The sequence below is a fragment of the Mizuhopecten yessoensis genome, unplaced genomic scaffold (genome assembly GCF_002113885.1).
Source record: "Mizuhopecten yessoensis strain PY_sf001 unplaced genomic scaffold, ASM211388v2 scaffold5503, whole genome shotgun sequence".
In the NCBI taxonomy this organism is placed as follows: Eukaryota; Metazoa; Mollusca; class Bivalvia; order Pectinida; family Pectinidae; genus Mizuhopecten; species Mizuhopecten yessoensis.
Window position 1 is genome coordinate 803548 of NW_018406081.1, and position 21777 is coordinate 825324.

Genomic DNA, 21777 nt, shown 5'->3' on the forward strand with positions numbered 1-21777 from the left:
TCCTCCTTTCGGAAATATTGGATTTAGACATATTTTTTTGTATATAAATGTGATCCTTCACCGGAAGTGGCTTCGATTGATATTTTTATATGCGAGTTAACATTGTTTTTTTTTTCTAGGAAAGTCAGTGTGATTGTTATAAACGAGTTCATGTACATACTGGCTTTGCAGTAGCGAAGCCACTGTCCCATTCAACATGCTTTACGCTGTGCCGTTCTATGGTTGGATGAGGAGCGTATGAGTCAATGGAGATATCATAAACAGGGGTTCTATCGATTTTCCTCCTGTGATGCCTCAGCTACGCCAACAGTAGACCACTAACGTGGTATTAATTGTATTAGCGTTGTATTTACATTCTCTGAACCCGAAATGGTCCCTTCGTCCCTTTTTATCCAATAGATATGTGCGCATCATGACTTACATGACGCGCGCGTGTGTTGTTACGACTGATGATGACATTTTTTGGACGCCATTTTGGATTGTGTATGTCGTATGAACGTGCTGTGTGAACGTAACACTGTATATATATATATATATATATATGAGATGGCTATGGCTTTGAAGGCGATGTGTGTCCTGGTGAGACGCGGTATAACAGCACTGATAGTAACAGGTAAGTACATTTATTTTAAACATAAACAGGGTATGAATAAATATACGACTTATTATACACTCTTAATTACAGTGTAGGACATTCAAGCAGTGTTGTGCAAATATCGGTGAAATATTAGTTCTTTAACATTAACAGTGTAGTGCAAATATCAATCGTACATATTCGAATACCAACTCACGTATTAGCGGTGTAATGCAAATATTAATTGTACATACATCGTACGTATTCTTAAACTAATATTTACAATGTAGTGCAAATAGCCCATGTACGTATTCGTACTGATATTCACAGTGTGGAGCAAATATCCCATGAAGGTATTCGTACTGATATTTACAGTATAGTGCAAATATCCCATGTACGTATTCGTACTGATATTTACAGTATAGAGCAAATATCCGATGTACGTATTCGTACTGATATTTACAGTATATAGCAAATATCCCATGAACGTATTCGTACTGATATTCACAGTGTAGAGAAAATATCCCATGAAAGAATTCGTACTGATATTTACAGTATAGTGCAAATAGCCCATGAACGTATTCGTACTGATATTCACAGTGTAGAGAAAATATCCCATGAAAGAATTCGTACTGATATTTACAGTATAGTGCAAATATCCCATGTACGTATTCGTACTGATATTGACAGTATAGAGCAAATATCCCATGTAAGTATTTGTACTGATATTCACAGTGTAGAGCAAATATCCCATGTACGTATTCGTACTGATATTTACAGAATAGAGCAAATATCCCATGAACGTATTCGTACTGATATTTACAGTATAGAGCAAATATCCGATGTACGTATTCGTACTGATATTTACAGTATAGTGCAAATATCCCATGTTCGTACTCGTACTGTCATTTACAGTGTAGAGCAAATATCCCATGTAAGTATTTGTACTGGTATTCACAGTGTAGAGCAACTATCCCATGTACGTATTCGTACTGATATTTACAGTATAATGCAAATATCCCATGAACGTATTCGTACTGATATTTACAGTATAGTGCAAATATCCGATGAACGTATTCGTACTGATAATATTTACAGTATAGTGCAAATATCCCATGTACGTATTCGTACTGATATTTTCAGTATAGTGCAAATATCCCATGAACGTATTCGTACTGACATTCACAGTGTAGAGCAAATATCCCATGTACGTATTCGTACTGATATTTACAGTATAGAGCAAATATCCCATGAACGTATTCGTACTGATATTTACAGTTTAGTGCAAATATTCCATGAACATATTCGTACTGATATTTACAGTATAGTGCAAATATCCCATGTACGTACTCGTACTGGCATTTACAGTGTAGAGCAAATATCCCATGTAAGTATTTGTACTGATATTCACAGTGTAGAACAAATATCCCATGTACGTATTCGTACTGATATTTACAGAATAGAGCAAATATCCCATGAACGTATTCTTACTGGTATTTACAGTATAGAGCAAATATCCGAAGTACGTATTCGTAATGATATTTACAGTATAGTGCAAATATCCCATGTACGTACTCGTACTGTCATTTACAGTGTAGAGCAAATATCCCATGTACGTATTCGTACTGATATTTACAGTGTAGAGCAAATATCCCATGAACGTATTCGTACTGATATTTACAGTATAGTGCAAATATCCAATGTACGTACTCGTACTGAAATTTACAGTATAGTGCAAATATCCCATGTACGTATTCGTACTGATATTTACAGTGTAGAGCAAATATCCCATGTAAGTATTTGAACTGATATTCACAGTGTAGAGCAACTATCCCATGTACGTACCCGTACTGGCATTTACAGTGAGAGCAAATATGCCATGTAAGTATTTGTACTGATATTCACACTGTAGAGCAACTATCCCATGTACGTACCCGTACTGGCATTTACAGTGAGAGCAAATATGCCATGTAAGTATTTGTACTGATATTCACAGTGTAGAGCAACTATCCCATGTACGTACTCGTACTGGCATTTACAGTGAGAGCAAATATCCCATGTAAGTATTTGTACTGATATTCACAGTGTAGAGCAACTATCCCATGTACGTACTCGTACTGGCATTTAAAGTGTAGAGCAAATATCCCATGTAAGTATTTGTACTGGCATTTACAATGTAGTGCAAATATTTACTGTCACTTGGAAGTACTGTATTCGTGTTAGCATTTACAATGTAGTACACATATCCTATATTAGTATTTGTACTGATATTTACAGTATAGTGCAAACATCCAATGTATGTATGAGTGCATTTTTAACTTATTGGCACTGATTGTAAATATCCATAATACACATTGTTTGCTAATATCTAATTTACTGCACGTATACGAAAAACTTATACTAATATTTACAATGTAGAAAAAATAGCAAATATGCGCTAATAATTACTATTTACATATTGCAAATATCCAATATACGTACTGTACACTAATATTCAAAGAGTAACAAGTACAAATATCCAATGATCGTATTTTTACTTTAATATATAGTGCCTGAACCCAAAAATCTAATGTACACGTTTTACATAGTACACTAATAATTTACATTAAAATACCATATTTTCAATATACATTGTGACCACAGCATCGTGTGAACTTTTAATTATACGTGAGCCGATACGAGCCCTATCTGTGGCCCCGATCCTAAACGGTAATGCCGACACATTCCAGGAACTTAATACACGGCTGTAATACTAATTACACTAGTACAGTAATGTGACGAATTTGTTATCCAGGCCTGGTTTTTTTCCTATGAAACCATAATGCGTGGATTATCGAGTTCCTAATTAACCGCGTAACGTCATTCCTAAATTAATGTATTCCCACTGAGATAGGGAAACACGATTATTTGTTTCCACGAGATAAATTATGTTACACGAGAGCGAAGCCTGGGTCAAAGAAGATTGATCGGAGGGAAATAAAGAATCTTGTTTCTCTACCACAAGGGCAATACGCATTTTATTAAGATGATCAACCTTACTCCCTATTGTTGTTGTTTTAGTCAGTCACTCGAACTTAGGTGTGATGTTTTTTGGTCGTTTTTCTCGAGAGACACCCGAATGATGGGATTATAACCAGGGAACCAGTGCGTGAGAGAGACACGATGTTTTGTTTCCCCGTCATGTGATCAATATACTCCAATAAGATTTGCTGTTCAATTCAATTCAATTTATTACCAAATGCACATTGCATATAGGCGTACAGAAATATACATATAGATAAATACTTTACAAATATCTTGTGCAATGGCGGAGAACATATGCAGTAGATTCAATTCCATACATAATATTTACAAATTATGAAATTGGCATAAGTTTGGGAAAACTTTAAGGTTTTCCTAAGGTAACTTAGCGGACTCTTATGAAGCATAATTTAGTTGCATAATTTAGTCGTTTAGGAAATAATACAAATAAAGCCTTAATCTAACCAAATCCTAGGAAATAACAAAACTTCAAAGTCAATCATACAACCTCAACATGAAGGTAGAACGAGTACTATATATTATATAATGAAATGAGATTATAACTTATTGTGAAATAATCGCATTATACAGTAACAAAACGTTTATAGCAAGAATTTGATACAGCTTGTATTTCATAATATACGACTTCTCTTAACAGTTGCCTGAGTCAAGTACTTACTTAAATTTCTAATAAGTTTAAAATGTTATACAGATGAAGCATAATTACTATCTATGTTCGCAAAGGAAATATGACAGTGCCTGCTACATACGTATTAGTTGTTTTCCTGTTCAGTTCAATCTTGGTGGGGATGGTCCGCATGGTGGCAATTACGGTTCGATGTAAATCCAAGTACAACCACGGACTTAGATATCTAATCTAATTCCGTGGTACAGCATATAAACAAGTAATATACTTTGTTATAAGGTTCTAAATGTAATACCTGCAAGTTGATGTTTCATGTTTCCGCTATACCAATGGACGGTTTATAGTAGTTACAGTGATTCACCCAGCATTTGTGTTGGTGTTCATTGGGGAATTGGTTAGGAAAAGTAGATAGTGAATTGTATCTTGTAAAAAGGGTTTATTTCTTGTGCGTGACGTACTCGTTGGATAACTCACGCGGACTATAATGACACAGGGGCCTGATACGTTGTTATAGACTTGAGGGGATACATCCAATATATATATTTAATATGTAATGCAGGTCTATATAAATCTACTGTCCCCTGTGATCTTGACATGGACAATCCACATCGGCACGGCATCACAACATCTTAAATTCTTAATCAGCTCAGCAGACAAACGACAAATACTGATATGACGCATCTCTGTGAGATATAGTATATTAAATCTCACTGTCTATAAGTCAGTGTTTATTAACTAAATTTTACAACAGGCTATTCCTACATGAATTTGGAAATATAGCCCGATTTTACATGATAGAAATAAGGAAGATATTTCTCATTTTTTTTTTCATTTTGGGAAAATTAAGCACCCCTTTCGCTACGGAAAGCAGCCTGTAATAAGCTGTTAATATAAACTCGGAAATAAATTACTGTTATCTTCAATAATAGACCGTGAATCTGATAATAGACAGGTACAGTCTTCACTGTCTGTTATGTCACTGTTTGAATCCCCCAACAAACATTATAGACTATGTCACGTGCGTATTACTCCACATGTGTACATGTAACAGGACTGTGACACTCGTTTTCCAAACCGAAATCGATCTATTTAGGGTCACGTCTTTCAAAATGGCCGACAAAATTTACGCAAAAATTGATGTGATATCAGTTCACAACAATTCGCAATCTTAAAAAGAGAAGCCATGTCGTTGGAGCACGCTGATCTCTTAGCTTATTAATTTTTCGTGTCTGTTTTTTAATTGTTTACGTAAACATTCTTTCATATCCCAGTGTAAGTATTTAAAAAGTGTGTAAGACTGCCATGAAATCAGTCAATAAACCTTAGCACGGTTTTCGCTATAGGGCCGAAAATGAGTTGACAAGGCTTTTCTCCAGCCTGTGGCATTATTATCAGTTGAAAGACTTTCGCAAATTTTCCATTTCAAATATTTATTTTTAATAACCACATGAGAAAATTAAGATTGCATGCATCAATGTTTTAAAACAATTATTTTGAAAGAAACTTAAAAAAAAAGTTTCTAATCTAAGTAAAATCTTGATAAAAGGATACTAAAGATTTATATAAAAATAAATAAAACAGATCAATGCATAAAACAAATATAGAGCAGTCGTAGTCTTGGGATACTACATGTACAATGTAGAAATTGATCTATACAATCATCGGGGCCCCGAGTCTTTATGAATATTCATAACCTACACTGCATGAATAATGAAAGGAAAGCTTGTATACTGGATGGGTCATAAAACTATATCGCCATTTTGTTTTCTGTCCCGGAACTCATTACACAGAAGTCAGGTTAGGAAACAAAATGGCTATTCGTTTCTATCGCGTGCTCTCTAGGGTATTCGATAGAGATCCGTGGGTACGATACCGAACCACCACTCAACACTCCCTGTTGAACACGGAGTTCTACCTTCCCTGCCTCGTTATCACTCCGGAGGTTCTACATTCCCTGCCTCGTTATCACTCCGGAGGTATCGTATAGGTACCCAATTACAATGCAATTGTAACAGGAGATGGCTTCCCTGCCTCGTTATCACTCCTGAGGTTCTCCCTTCCCTGCCTCGTTATCACTCCTGAGGTTCTACCTTCCCTGCCTCGTTATCTCCACGGATGTTCTACCTTCCCTGTCTCGTTATCACTGCGGAGGTTCTACCTTCCCTGTCTCGTTATCGCTCCGGAGGTTCTACCTTCCTTGCCTCGTTATCACTCCGGAGGTTCTACCTTCCTTGCCTCGTTATCACTCCGGAGGTTCTACCTTACCTGCCTCGTTATCTCCCCGGATGTTCTACCTTCCCTGTCTCGTTACCACTGCGGAGGTTCTACCTTCCCTGCCTCGTTATCTCCCCGGAGGTTCTACCTTCCCTGCCTCGTTATCGCTCCGGAGGTTCTACCTTCCCTGCCTCGTTCTCACTCCGGAGGTTCTACCTTCCCTGCCTCGTTCTCACTCCGGAGGTTCTACCTTCCCTGCCTCATTATCACTCCGGAGGTTCTACCTTCTCTGCCTCGGTATCACTCCGGAGGTTCTACCTTCCCTGCCTCGATAGAGATCCGTGGGTACGATACCGAACCACCACTCAACACTCCCTGTTGAACACGGAGTTCTACCTTCCCTGCCTCGTTATCCCTCCTGAGGTTCTCCCTTCCCTGCCTCGTTATCACCCCGGGGGTTCTACCTTCCCTGCCTCGTTATCTCCCCGGAGGTTCTACCTTCCCTGCCTCGTTACCGCCCCGGATGTTCTACCTTCCCTGTCTCGTTATCACTCCTGAGGTTCTACCTTCCCTGCCTCGTTATCACCCCGGAGGTTCTACCTTCCCTGCCTCGTTGTAACCCCGGAGGTTCTCCCTTCCCTGCCTCGTTATCACCCCGGGGGTTCTACCTTCCCTGCCTCGTTATCTCCCCGGATGTTCTACCTTCCCTTAGGGTATTCGATAGAGATCCGTGGGTACGATACCGAACCACCACTCAACACTCCCTGTTGAACGCGGAGTTCTACCTTCCCTGCCTCGTTATCCCTCCGGAGGTTCTACATTCCCTGCCTCGTTATCACTCCGGAGGTTCTCCCTTCCTTGCCTCGTTATCACTCCGGAGGTTCTACCTTACCTGCCTCGTTATCTCCCCGGATGTTCTACCTTCCCTTAGGGTATTCGATAGAGATCCGTGGGTACGATACCGAACCACCACTCAACACTCCCTGTTGAACGCGGAGTTCTACCTTCCCTGCCTCGTTATCCCTCCTGAGGTTCTCCCTTCCCTGCCTCGTTATCACTCCGGAGGTGCTACCTTCCCTGTCTCGTTATCCCTGCGGAGGTTCTACCTTCCCTGCCTCGTTATCGCTCCGGAGGTTCTACCTTTCCTGCCTCGTTATCACTCCGGAGGTTCTACCTTACCTGCCTCGTTATCTCCCCGGATGTTCTACCTTCCCTTAGGGTATTCGATAGAGATCCGTGGGTACGATACCGAACCACCACTCAACACTCCCTGTTGAACGCGGAGTTCTACCTTCCCTGCCTCGTTATCCCTCCGGAGGTTCTACATTCCCTGCCTCGTTATCACTCCGGAGGTTCTCCCTTCCCTGCCTCGTTTTCACTCCGGAGGTTCTACCTTCCCTGCCTCATTATCACTCCGGAGGTTCTACATTCCCTGCCTCGTTATCCCTCCGGAGGTTCTACCTTCCCTGCCTCGTTATCTCTCCGGAGGTTCTACCTTCCCTGCCTCGTTACCGCCCCGGATGTTCTACCTTCCCTGTCTCGTTATCACTGCGGATGTTCTACCTTCCCTGTCTCGTTATCACTGCGGATGTTCTACCTTCCCTGTCTCGTTATCACTCCTGAGGTTCTACCTTCCCTTCCTCGTTATCACTCCATCTAGGGTATTCGATAGAGATCCGTGGGTACGATACCGAACCACCACTCAACACTCCCTGTTGAACGCGGAGTTCTACCTTCCCTGCCTCGTTATCCCTCCTGAGGTTCTACCTTCCCTGCCTCGTTATCACCCCGGAGGTATCGTATAGGTACCCAATTACAATGCAATTGTAACAGGAGATGGCTTCCCTGCCTCGTTATCACTCCTGAGGTTCTCCCTTCCCTGCCTCGTTATCACCCCGGAGGTTCTACCTTCCCTGCCTCGTTGTAACCCCGGAGGTTCTACCTTCCCTGCCTCGTTATCCCTCCGGAGGTTCTACCGTCCCTGCCTCGTTATCACTCCGGAGGTTCTCCCTTCCCTGCCTCGTTTTCACTCCGGAGGTTCTACCTTCCCTGCCTCATTATCACTCCGGAGGTTCTACCTTCTCTGCCTCGGTATCACTCCGGAGGTTCTACCTTCCCTGCCTCGTTATCACTCCGGAGGTATCGTATAGGTACCCAATTACAATGCAATTGTAACAGGAGATGGAAAAACGATCGACCCAGTCCAGTTCCGCTACACGATTATAAAAACGATACTGTAAAAGCATTTAATTTCGATGGATTTGAATTTCGTGATTTACGCAAGAGGGGCCAAATTTGTTCGGATTAAATTTCGTGGAATCAATATTTTAGAAATAAAATGATAACACATTACTCATCAGGTCTGTAAGAAACTTAAACTGACAGACGTCAGACACAACGCATATCCTCGCAATGTGCGAGGTAATTATAAGGTAATTATATAAGTTCATGTGAGACGTCGACGTGTTTGAGACCTCTCTATTTCCTAATGAAATTGATATATATGTATATTAAAATTAATGAATTATCTTTATAATTCTTTATAAGTAAAATATATTAAATTGCTTGGATTATTAGAGATATTTCATTTGGTTTATAAAATATCTCCTGCAGTATATAAGATGTCTAATAGGTATTGAATGTTCGTGTAGTCATTTCGTTACACATCCTGGGAACTCCAGGGGTAACGCTCACTAACGTTCTCTGCACATTGCGAGGATGCCGTTTTCCAGGAAATAGCTACCGTGCAAACAGTAATGTAAAGCTTCTAGCTGAAGTTCTTATAGAAATAATTGTGTATTCACTTGTTTTTTTACAACCATCAAAGAGTCATGTATTCTGTCACATTCCAAGACATTCCAAGAAATTCATTCATTAAACCAAGAACTAAGGGTTATACGGTATAATACAATTATGTCGAAAAGACAGTTTAAAAGACAGGCAACACTTTGAAGTGTATAGTAAATTGATATTGATTCATTCCTGATAAAAAAACTAAAACAATTCCGCACAAAATACAGCATCGCACTGTAGTTTCGTCGCCGAGGAAAAAAATAAATGAGAATTTCAAATACTGCACAGAACTGTATATGACGTCATCACTTTTTGTGTTTTTTGTTAGATCGTACAATATACATGAGTGATGTGACAAAACCATCGGAAAATAGCCAAAAAATAAATTTCATAATGAAAGTGCCCCTGCATGTTCGGGGATGTTAGAAAAGGAATAGACGAACAGGCGTCCGTCTTCACATGACCTTATTGATTAGCTGTTGCTAGGATGTGAACTCTCTACACAAGGAGGCACGTGCTGAAATTACCTCAGCTGTTGATACGACGTTAAGTCTGTACACCCCCACCATCCCACTTCAAAAAGAGATACATTTTGTAATAATAATATAAAATAACAGGGAATGCGTTCCGTATCTATTACTCAGATGATTAGCGGAGAAACCAATTTAAGTCAGCTGCCGCCATTGTATGGTACCACAATCTCCGTCTACCATCTTTTATCTCCCTTGTTTTCACGAGACACCAACCATTTACCAGTGTCATAAACCATGTGGCTAGAGCTGATAATCTACGTACACGTTTTGTGTTATCATAAATAGATGTAACGTTGTCAGAAACTGTTTCGTACTAAAATAGTACATATTGTTTGTCCTACAATGCGTGAACAGTACTCTGGCTTTCCGTGCAACTGATCAAAACGTCGACTGTTTGCATGTCGGAGCAGCTATCTGTAACACAGAACGGTAACAAATCGAACGCAATGAAAAATAAGACCTAGACAGTTGTTTCACCTTTGCACGCTCCCAACGTCTATAGTTAAGTGTTCTCTGGCAGATGGTTAGTGTTAGGAAGAACAAAAGGTACTTAATCTTTGTAACTTATTCTGCCAGTGAGATGTTAGATTGTATCAACTTGAATGAACTGATATCCTTCACACTATGACAGATAACAAACTAATATTAGTCACATTTTGACGATAGCAGTTTAAGAAAAGACCAATAGGAGGGTAGCACTGCATCCAAAGCCGCAGACTCTTGTTAAAATACATTTGCATGAAAAATGACGTTTGAATTTGTTGTTGTTTTGGTACTAGTATGCTGCGTACAGTTGAGCGATTGTGTAAGCAAATCTTTACCGGGCACAACTCTATTGGTAGAAAATGGTACAATTATGTTTAGTAGCCATTTAAAATTACATGTACTCGCAGCCTTGTCGTAAAGCGTGACGTCAATAAAATATGGCGCCGTAGAATACAAATTGAATTACTTTTTCTTTTCATTTCTAAGCAAGAGTATCTTCGTTGGTTGCATATTCATTAAACTATAAGATTTGAACACAAAAGCTTTCCTCTGAAAACCACTTAGTTATCATTCAGTCGTATGGCAAATCCATAATCTTAAAACAATGCCTGATATTGATTATTACGTTGAATTGTTACTCCGGACTACAGTGAGAGTCAACCAGACTGTACAGAAACCTCGGTACGCCAGACTGAGTACAGTAGAATATTGTTATGCATGACCTGGTAGAGTGGGATCACGTGTATTCGGCCTGTATGTACTTAAACGGCTTTTAGCCAAACTGTGTAGAAAAGAATATTGGTAATCCTGATGGAGCCTCTTAAATTCGGATATTGTATAGTATTTGACCTCGATATGCCGGACATTAAACAGTATAACCTCGTTACTCCGGATATTTTAGAATAGAATGTCTGCTCCTCTGGCTGTACTATACAGCCGCGTTTATCTGAACTGTTTTCAGAAAAAAACATGGGTTATCATTAACGAGTGAAGCAGACTAACGTCATTCTGAACTTCTTTTAGTAAAATCTTGATAATGGGTACTATGTAAAGTAGAACGCTTTTGATCCGAACTTTGTGACCTTGGTAATCCGAACTGTGTAGTTAAAACCTGGATAATCCGAACTATATTACTAAAACATTTGTAATCCGAACTGTGGACCTAAAACCTTGGTGACCCGAACTATGTTCCTGAAACCTTGGTATTCCAAACTATGTAACTAAAACATTGGTGATCCGAACTGTGTTGTTAAAACCTTGGTAATCCGAACTATGTATGTGGAACATTGGTAATCCGGAACTCGTACGGTAGAACCTCGTTATTCAAAACATTTGAGAGTAGAATCTCGTTATTCCGTCTTTGCGTATTGCAGAGTTATCTTCTCTTGAGAGCAGGTATTGATTGTTACGTCAATTGTTTGTGAGAGTAACGTCATCAATTTTTGTGAAAACGGCGTAATTTTCTCACACAAACCAATGACGTAACAATCAATACCTGCTCTAAAGAGAAGATAACTCTGCAATACGCAAAGACGGAATACCATACTGTATAAAGTAAAACCTCCTTAATCCAAACAATCTACAATATAACCTTTGGTATCCGGATTGTGTACAGTAAAACACTGTCAATCTGATTTGTGTAGAATATAACCTTTGGTATCCGGATTGTGTACAGTAAAACACTGTCAATCTGATTTGTGTAGAATATAACCTTTTTCATAAGGACTGTATGTAGTTAAACCTTGTAAATCCTTACTGTGTATAGTAAAACCTCGTTAGTCCGGAGTGTATGGAGTTGGATATTGGTAATATGGATTGTGTACAGTAAAACCTCGTTAGTCCGAAGTGTTTAGATTAGGACATTGATAATATGCACTGTGTACAGTAAAACCTCGCTAGTCCGGAGTGTTTAGATTGGGATATTGGTAATATGGATTGTGTATAGTAAAACCTCGTTAGTCCGGAGTGTATAGATTGAGATTTTGGTAATATGGATTGTGTACAGTAAAACCTCGTTAGTCCGGAGTGTATATTTTAGGATATTTGTAATCTGGACTGTGAACATTATCACCTCGTCACTCAGGTACTCAGGACTGTGTTAAGTAAAATTTGGTTAATTCGGACTGTGTACAGTATATGCATCAAATCGGTTAAACATGGGTCATTGTTAAGCCGAACGTTATACAATATAATTTCTTTAAACCGGACTCTGTACAATCTAACCTCGCTTTACATAATTATAAATTCAAGTCACTGTACACAATTCTTTTATAACAAAAGTTAAACTTATTGTTGGTTTGGTTTGGTTTTATTTTGTTTTACGTCTTCTTACGCAGGGTATGTTGATTTGTTTGCCTCTTCGCTAACCTTATGCCGACTTGAGAGAGCTATCTCACTGAAGTACCATGCTGAAGGCACCAAGAACAGTAATCTACGTGGTCACGATAATCTGACAATGGGTGAACCAGTTGTCGTCATAACCCTTAATGTTGAACATTAAGCAGGGAAACCTAACATTTTAAGGGCTTTGGTATGTCCCGGACTGGGAACAGAACGCATTGCCGTCCTCACCAGGGCAAACTTTCAACAGGTTTTATGTTTGTCGAATTACAAGCTCTCGTTGTTCACCCTACTCGACGTTAAATAAAGCTTCTTTTATCCTGTATCTTGTATCTTGTTCACTAAAGCCAAAAATGAGGTTTAACCAAAGAAGGCTCGAGGAAACAAAAAGCTTGTTAGATAGTAGAGAGAAAAAATACAAAGATTCCAAATGTTGCAATTCTTCAATGTCCCTGTGCATATCTGATAAGTGCATATAAATGCACATACGTTGTACACAACTGAACACTGTTAATCTGAAACCCACAAAAAACAAATTAAAGCACTGTGCATCAACCGTATGATCATTGCAATAGGGATTAAATCGATTTAAATAAGATACTCGAGTTTTAACTGTATTAGTATTTTGTATCAACGGAACTCGATATGCAATGGGTTTAGATTAACTCAGTGAGACAGGATCGTTGGTGAAACTGTTGTATATAAGTTTCCTGGAATACATGAATAATGCATGTACACAGACATGGTAAAATGGTCTACCAAACATTTTGTGAAATGTCAAAATGGCCACATATAGTAGCTTAGCGAATTCCTCCATGTAAAAAATCGAACGTTCCTTAAAACTCTGGGTGAATTTAGACGCTCCACAAGCTGATTCATCGCTCAACTGTTACAATCGATATATAAAATGATGTAATCGTGTAAATGCACGTGTACGGGAACGTTGGAAATAAACCGAGGCGTGATTTCGCGACGGTACAACAACTGACATGTTGCCTAAACAAATTTGATGGAAACGATTTTCCGGAACAGTCATATCGATTCCGACTCCGATATTAGAATTTGTAACCTAAGGTGGCATCACTAGTCGAGTACAGTCGGGTTAGATTGCAGGAGTTGACGGTAAGGGTTACATTGTATCCGGATCAAAAATGTTGCAATACCCCCACTTCAGAAACAGTCAAAGGTGACCGTAGAAATAAAATTAACTTCCGTCACTTTTAAATAAATTCTTTTCACACAAAGGAAATCAAAAGGTTGATATATTGTTATTTCCAAAAGCATTGTATTGATTTCCGGCATTATTCTTTCATTCAAATGATGTTTAATGGAAACAATCCTGATACTATTCAATGCAGCAAACACAATTCTGGGTTACTGTGTGATGTTGCATTATCAACTGTTTATTTAAGTGGCAGACATTTTTGAAGGACAAGGTCGTGTTTTGATGGTTACGATTTCCGTCTGGTGACAATCGGATACCGTTCAGGATTTCCCGTTAACGTTTGGATTTGACGTCACGACATGATTGATCCCTGATTACTCCTACAGGAACACGGAAAAGTCGGACAGTTTCCGATTGGAAGACTTTTACGTCCAGCACTTCTGCCTCAGACTGGTTTTCCTTCCGTAGTTTTCCTTCTCACCGCTAAGCCTAGCAAAGAGAAATATAGAACTACAATGTTAGGCATGTAATCCAGTCTAAATCGCATTTAGAGTTGGTAGATTTATACAGAGGCTGTACAATGAGAACGTAAAATTAAGTAAAAAAGTAAAAGTCAGAGAATGCATTTCCAATATATTTCCTTTTTTTTCATCCACACATTTGCAGTAGTTATTTGTACAATGAATATAAACTTAAAAATGTCTAAAATTCTTTTAGAGTAGTATCCGGTATACGGAAGGTACATATTACCCTAGAGATCAATTTGCTGCCGACTAAATTGCTTCTGTATTGCTTTATTTAGAAAATTAATCTCCGAGACATTCGCTATGTAACACGATACAACACATCTCTGTAAATTAATTTCTGTGCTCGGCGCTGACGTGCACAATAGTTACCGATTGATCAAAATTAAGCCCCGGTGAAGACAGCCGCCATGGTCTTTGGGACTCTGATGTCAAATACAAATGTACATTCTATGGTGATTTTCTCTGATCAAGCTGGGCTAGAATTGATTTTCTCTCTTTTTCTTCTGTATATAGTTAACACAGTTGTGTGATTGTCTCCGGGTAAAATGGTGACAGGCAAGGTCGTTTTATACTGTATAAATATGTTTTACGACTCCTTGAAAATGTATGAAGAAGCGCACATCGCCCGATGCTTCATAGTTTATAGTTTGTTGAATACATTATATATTTCTCAAGTGTGACAGGATATACATATTTTAGTGTGAAGAATGCCATAAATGCCTAACTATCTGTATTTATTGTAGACATAAAACCTTGTAAGCTGAAGCTAATTATCTGCCCACACGTATGCCACCATAACATGTTTCCAATGGTATAACAACGCTGATTAAAAAAAACCTAACCTGTAGGGAGTTGTTTTAGAAAAAAATCCCGCTCTTTTCTATCGTTGGTCTCAAGTTAAGTAAAATGTTCACCATAGACTAAAATGTCACATAAAATATATATAAGGTAACGAATATTATGACTTCAAAGAAAATATCACATCAAAGCATTTCTCTTATTACAGTTGTGCCTCTGACTAATCCTTTTTTCAAGCATTGGGTGAATGCTTGGCATGGGGATACCCGTACCTGTGTTGTAAATAGGGATGTTTTGATGGGGGAATACTTAAAACTAGAGGGGGGATTGCACATATATATGTATGTTGGAAGTTATATGTCAGTATTGTTATGCTAGTCTTTTGTAGTGCAAATGATGTAAAACATTTTTTTAACTATGTCAGCATTAACAGGGTTGAATTGAGACCGGTCTATAGAAAACGCTGAAGAGTGAAGGTGAAATTGATTTGTATTCGTCTCTTTCCAGTATTAAACCATGGTATTATTATTCGTTCTGTTGCAGTTTTGATGGCGTCAGTGTTTGTGGCAATCAACACAGATACAACCTATGCAAAGACCTTAACCTTCGGTGATGACGTGGTAGATCACTTCCTGGTCAGACGAGATGTTAGTTTAGGTGAAAACACAACTAAGGCAGACACTACCGGATATGACATTAAAAATGACACACTGAGTCAGTTGATGGAAAAGTACAAAACGACCAAGCGGTACAAAGACGATCCGGATTTCGGTAAGATTGCTAAATTATTACTATGTCTATATACATATCTAGCTTTATTATCATTTGTTTGTTAATCTTGTTTAAAAATTTGTATATCAAATTGTCAAACTTGTCGTTCATTATTGACAGGAAGTCTTTAAGGTAAGGCGTCACATGTTTTGTAGGAAGGGCTTATTCTTCCGGAGCGTCTGGTCTTGTGTTTTCGGCTAAGGATATCTAATTGTACGTCAGGTCTGGAGTGATTTTTGTTGCTGTTGAATAAGCGTCTTTCTGACTTTAATTTAGTCCCAATATACCTTACTTGACAGTATATGTACCTTGCGATTGACCTTAGGGTTGACCAGAATGGCAAGTTCGGTTTGGTTTAATCTTGTTTAACGTCCTATTAACAGCTAAGGTCATTTAAGGTCAGGGTATGTTGGCGTGCTTTCCTTCTTGTGATAGCGCGCATCTGATGCCGACTTTATAGTGCTTTCTCACTGAAATACCATGCCGAAGGCACGCAACGCAGCATTCCGCCCGATCACATTATACTGACAAGGGGTGAACCCCTTGTTGCCATTTCCCTAAATGCTGCTGAACGTTACGCAGGGAATAACAACTACCATTTTTAAGGACTTTGGTGTGTGTTGGCCCGGGGACAGAACCCATTGCCTTCCTCACCTGGGCGAACGCTCCACATTAAAGCCAAAATTAAGGTGTTGCCAAGCAAGGCACTAGGAAGTAAAAGGTAGTTAGAAGTAGAGAGAAACGTTAAGATCCCAACTATTGCAATTGGTGCAGCAGATTTATTTCGGTCGCGTTTTTGTCTCCAAATAGAGGACACCAAAGCAAATCCTCTTTTGTTCAGGAGGTTCCCACAATAGTCGCCTCCTACAAGTACGATACATGCAGTGGGTAACAGCAGGTGTATTTTGTTCCCGATCCCCCACCTGCAGGGATACTTCTGGCTAGTGAGGAAGGTTAAAGGTTCTATCCTATGACCGAGACAAAACGAATTCGTTAAGATATTGGTATTTACTACTCTCTGCTTGACGTTCAGATGGTAAGTATTGGTAAGCATTTGTTTGTAAAATGTGACAATGCGGATTGTCGTGCTACTGTGTCCGGGTTAATGGCCCTTGGGTGACGTCATTATCCACGGGCACATCATTTGTATGACCGTAGCTGTTATAAGGACGAAAAGAAAGCAAACAAACAAAAGAACGAACGAACAGACAAGCACATTTGGATTTGCTGTTGTATTTTCGTGCCGTGGTTTCGTGTTTTTTGTTGTGTAGACACCGACATATATTTGTGTATAATTCATTTGCCAGTTTGTACATTTTTTCTTATATTTAGAACAGTTACAGCTAGATAAGGTAAATCATTGCTGGTTTACTGTGTGACATGTTTGACGTGTACATGTATATATGACTGACAAGACGGTGAGATAATGTCGAAAATTTTATGATTTGTTGACGATTTTTTGTCGGAAATGACGTGCACGATTGTAGCACATGAGTCACCGTGAAAGTGACAAGCACGATTCTACATGTTACTGTACTATATATTGCATCAGAGAGACCCAGTCTGTTGTTTTATTGAAATGTTTCTTAATTATTTTCGTTTTGATTTATTTTTACAAAACATATCTCTACGGAAATAAGTTTGTACTAATCTTCTATGAGGACCAACTCTGACAATTGCTGATGCAAAGTACACCGATAAGGATTCGTGAGCGAGCCTCCTTTGATCAGCATGCACGGAACAGTGTCTGTGTATTGATTTATTGACAGATAACTGGTAAACAAAATTTTCGAAAGCTCTATATTGACAGCATGTATATATATATACGTCCGACTAACGAGGAATGAATAGCATTTTATAGTCCAAACAGCGAACATTTTCATACTGACACAACATATTACTATTTTATAGCAGTAATGGGAGGTATGGGCTTTGTCGCTAATCATGATGAAGTGCGTACTGTGGACGTTTACTTATACCACACGTACTTACATGCAGCGTGGGAGTAATGTGTTTCTAAGAGTGTGCAGTCATGTCTACTAAAGTACAGCAGACATTTAGCCTTGGGGGACTTTGAGGATTTCTGTATCACTACCAAAATCTTTATTTTTAATATATCTTTTCTGAAAAGGAAAATCACATCTCGCAGATCTTTAATACCCCTTTGACATCCGATCATTATACTGTCCCACCAAGAACCCTTGACATCCGATCATTATACTGTCCCACCAAGAACCCTTGACATCCGACCATTATACTGTCCCATTAAGAACCCTTGACATCCGATCATTATACTGTCCCACCAAGAACCCGTAACATCCAATCATTAAACTGTCCCACCAAGAACCCTTGACATCCGATCATTATACTGTCCCACCAAGAACCCTTGACATCCGATCATTATACTGTCCCACTAAGAACCCTTGACATCCGATCATTATACTGTCCCACTAAGAACCCTTGACATCCGATCATTATACTGTCCCACTAAGAACCCTTGACATCCGATCATTATACTGTCCCACTAAGAACCCTTGACATCCGATCATTATACTGTCCCACTAAGAACCCTTGACATCCGATCATTATACTGTCCCACTAAGAACCCTTGACATCCGATCATTATACTGTCCCACTAAGAACCCTTGACATCCGATCATTATACTGTCCCACTAAGAACCCTTGACATCCGATCATTATACTGTCCCACTAAGAACCCTTGACATCCGATCATTATACTGTCCCACTAAGAACCCTTGACATCCGATCATTATACTGTCCCACTAAGAACCCTTGACATCCGATCATTATACTGTCCCACTAAGAACCCTTGACATCCGATCATTATACTGTCCCACTAAGAACCCTTGACATCCGATCATTATACTGTCCCACTAAGAACCCTTGACATCCGATCATTATACTGTCCCACTAAGAACCCTTGACATCCGATCATTATACTGTCCCACTAAGAACCCTTGACATCCGATCATTATACTGTCCCACTAAGAACCCTTGACATCCGATCATTATACTGTCCCACTAAGAACCCTTGACATCCGATCATTATACTGTCCCACTAAGAACCCTTGACATCCGATCATTATACTGTCCCACTAAGAACCCTTGACATCCGATCATTATACTGTCCCACTAAGAACCCTTGACATCCGATCATTATACTGTCCCACTAAGAACCCTTGACATCCGATCATTATACTGTCCCACTAAGAACCCTTGACATCCGATCATTATACTGTCCCACTAAGAACCCTTGACATCCGATCATTATACTGTCCCACTAAGAACCCTTGACATCCGATCATTATACTGTCCCACTAAGAACCCTTGACATCCGATCATTATACTGTCCCACTAAGAACCCTTGACATCCGATCATTATACTGTCCCACTAAGAACCCTTGACATCCGATCATTATACTGTCCCACTAAGAACCCTTGACATCCGATCATTATACTGTCCCACTAAGAACCCTTGACATCCGATCATTATACTGTCCCACTAAGAACCCTTGACATCCGATCATTATACTGTCCCACTAAGAACCCTTGACATCCGATCATTATACTGTCCCAGTAAGAACCCTTGACATCCGATCATTATACTGTCCCACTAAGAACCCTTGACATCCGATCATTATACTGTCCCACTAAGAACCCTTGACATCCGATCATTATACTGTCCCACTAAGAACCCTTGACATCCGATCATTATACTGTCCCACTAAGAACCCTTGACATCCGATCATTATACTGTCCCACTAAGAACCCTTGACATCCGATCATTATACTGTCCCACTAAGAACCCTTGACATCCGATCATTATACTGTCCCACTAAGAACCCTTGACATCCGATCATTATACTGTCCCACTAAGAACCCTTGACATCCGATCATTATACTGTCCCACTAAGAACCCTTGACATCCGATCATTATACTGTCCCACTAAGAACCCTTGACATCCGATCATTATACTGTCCCACTAAGAACCCTTGACATCCGATCATTATACTGTCCCACTAAGAACCCTTGACATCCGATCATTATACTGTCCCACTAAGAACCCTTGACATCCGATCATTATACTGTCCCACTAAGAACCCTTGACATCCGATCATTATACTGTCCCACTAAGAACCCTTGACATCCGATCATTATACTGTCCCACTAAGAACCCTTGACATCCGATCATTATACTGTCCCACTAAGAACCCTTGACATCCGATCATTATACTGTCCCACTAAGAACCCTTGACATCCGATCATTATACTGTCCCACTAAGAACCCTTGACATCCGATCATTATACTGTCCCACTAAGAACCCTTGACATCCGATCATTATACTGTCCCACTAAGAACCCTTGACATCCGATCATTATACTGTCCCACTAAGAACCCTTGACATCCGATCATTATACTGTCCCACCAAGAACCCTTGACATCCGATCATTATACGGTCCCACTAAGATCCCTTGACATCCGATCATTATACTGTCCCACCAAAAACCCTTGACATCCGATCATTATACTGTCCTAGTAAGAACCCTTGACATCCGATCATTATACTGTCCCACTAAGAACCCTTGACATCCGATCATTATACTGTCCCACTAAGATCCCTTGACATCCGATCACTATCCCGTCCCACTGAGAACCCTTGACATCCGATCATTATACTGTCCCCCCAAGAACCCTTGGCATCCGTTCATTATACTGTCCCACAAAGAACCCTTGACATCCGATCATTATACTGTCCCACCAAGAACCCTTCACATCCGATCATTATACTGTCCCACCAAGAACCCTTGGCATCCGTTCATTATACTGTCCCACCAAGAACCCTTGACATCCGATCATTATACTGTCCCACCAAGAACCCTTGGCATCCGTTCATTATACTGCCCCACCAAGAACCCTTGACATCCGATCATTAAACTGTCCCACCAAGACCCCTTGACATCCGATCATTATACTGTCCCCCCAAGAACCCTTCACATCCGATCATTATCCTGTCCCACCAAGAACCCTTGACATCCGATCATTATACTGTCCCACCAAGAATCATTGCCAAATCGCGCTACAGTTATAGCCAACATCAAAATTAGGAGAGATAACTTTATTTACTAAACAATAAAGTGGATATATCGAATGTTTTGTATGCATTGGGAAAAGGAGCCTTTATATAGAGATTGGAAACAAAAATTAGAATGAGTCTAGTCTTGAAGTTATTTGTGACTTCTTATTTGAAGTCGTGTTGTCGCCGATCGAGGTTCGCGGTAACCTTTTAAAGGGAATCTATTCCTGCACGATTTACATCACGGCAATGCTAGTTTGTGAATGACTTATCTGCTGTAGCCACACGTTGTAAATTGGTGACGTTATAAGGGGTTTTATTTGTACCCTTCCCATTTTGCTATATTTGTTCATTTCTTTGACCTTTCGAAAAAGAAGTTAAAAAGATAACATAAAATAGTAAGGGAATACCGATGTGTCACTAAAACCATAATTCGAACGCAAAATCGATAAATCTAGGACAAAATAGAGGCAAAGTAAAGATTAACATAGAGATCATTGAAAAAGCAAAACGGGAATAAGACCAGGTGTTCCGGAAGGGAAGCCGTCTTCTGCTTCTAAGTCAAATCCAAGTAATGTCACGTCCTCACGTGGATAACTCGGGTTGTTGCAACAAAACGACGTTTAAGAATACTATAAAACTGACAAGTCCCTATATGGTCCAACTGGCCTTACTATATATATTATAAAGCAGTGGGAGTCTGCCTTGATAGACTTTCTGAGTTATCTAACTATATCTTTTATAATAGGTCCTTACTTTGTATTTAATAATTATTTTGTTTCATCCCAAGGCTGACTTTTTCTTCAATACTA

At 39.5% G+C, this 21777-nt stretch overlaps 1 protein-coding gene across 1 annotated transcript in view; it reads left to right on the top strand.

The window, feature by feature from the left end:
- Positions 1-302: 302 nt before the first annotated feature.
- The window catches only part of LOC110450765, a 35607-nt gene continuing 14132 nt past the window's right edge, over positions 303-21777 (top strand). Inside the window, exons 1-2 of the mRNA XM_021498468.1 lie at positions 303-613; positions 15641-15868. Coding sequence (XP_021354143.1) covers positions 493-613; positions 15641-15868 — 349 coding nt within the window. The 5' untranslated portion in view covers positions 303-492. The remainder of the gene's footprint in view (positions 614-15640; positions 15869-21777) is intronic.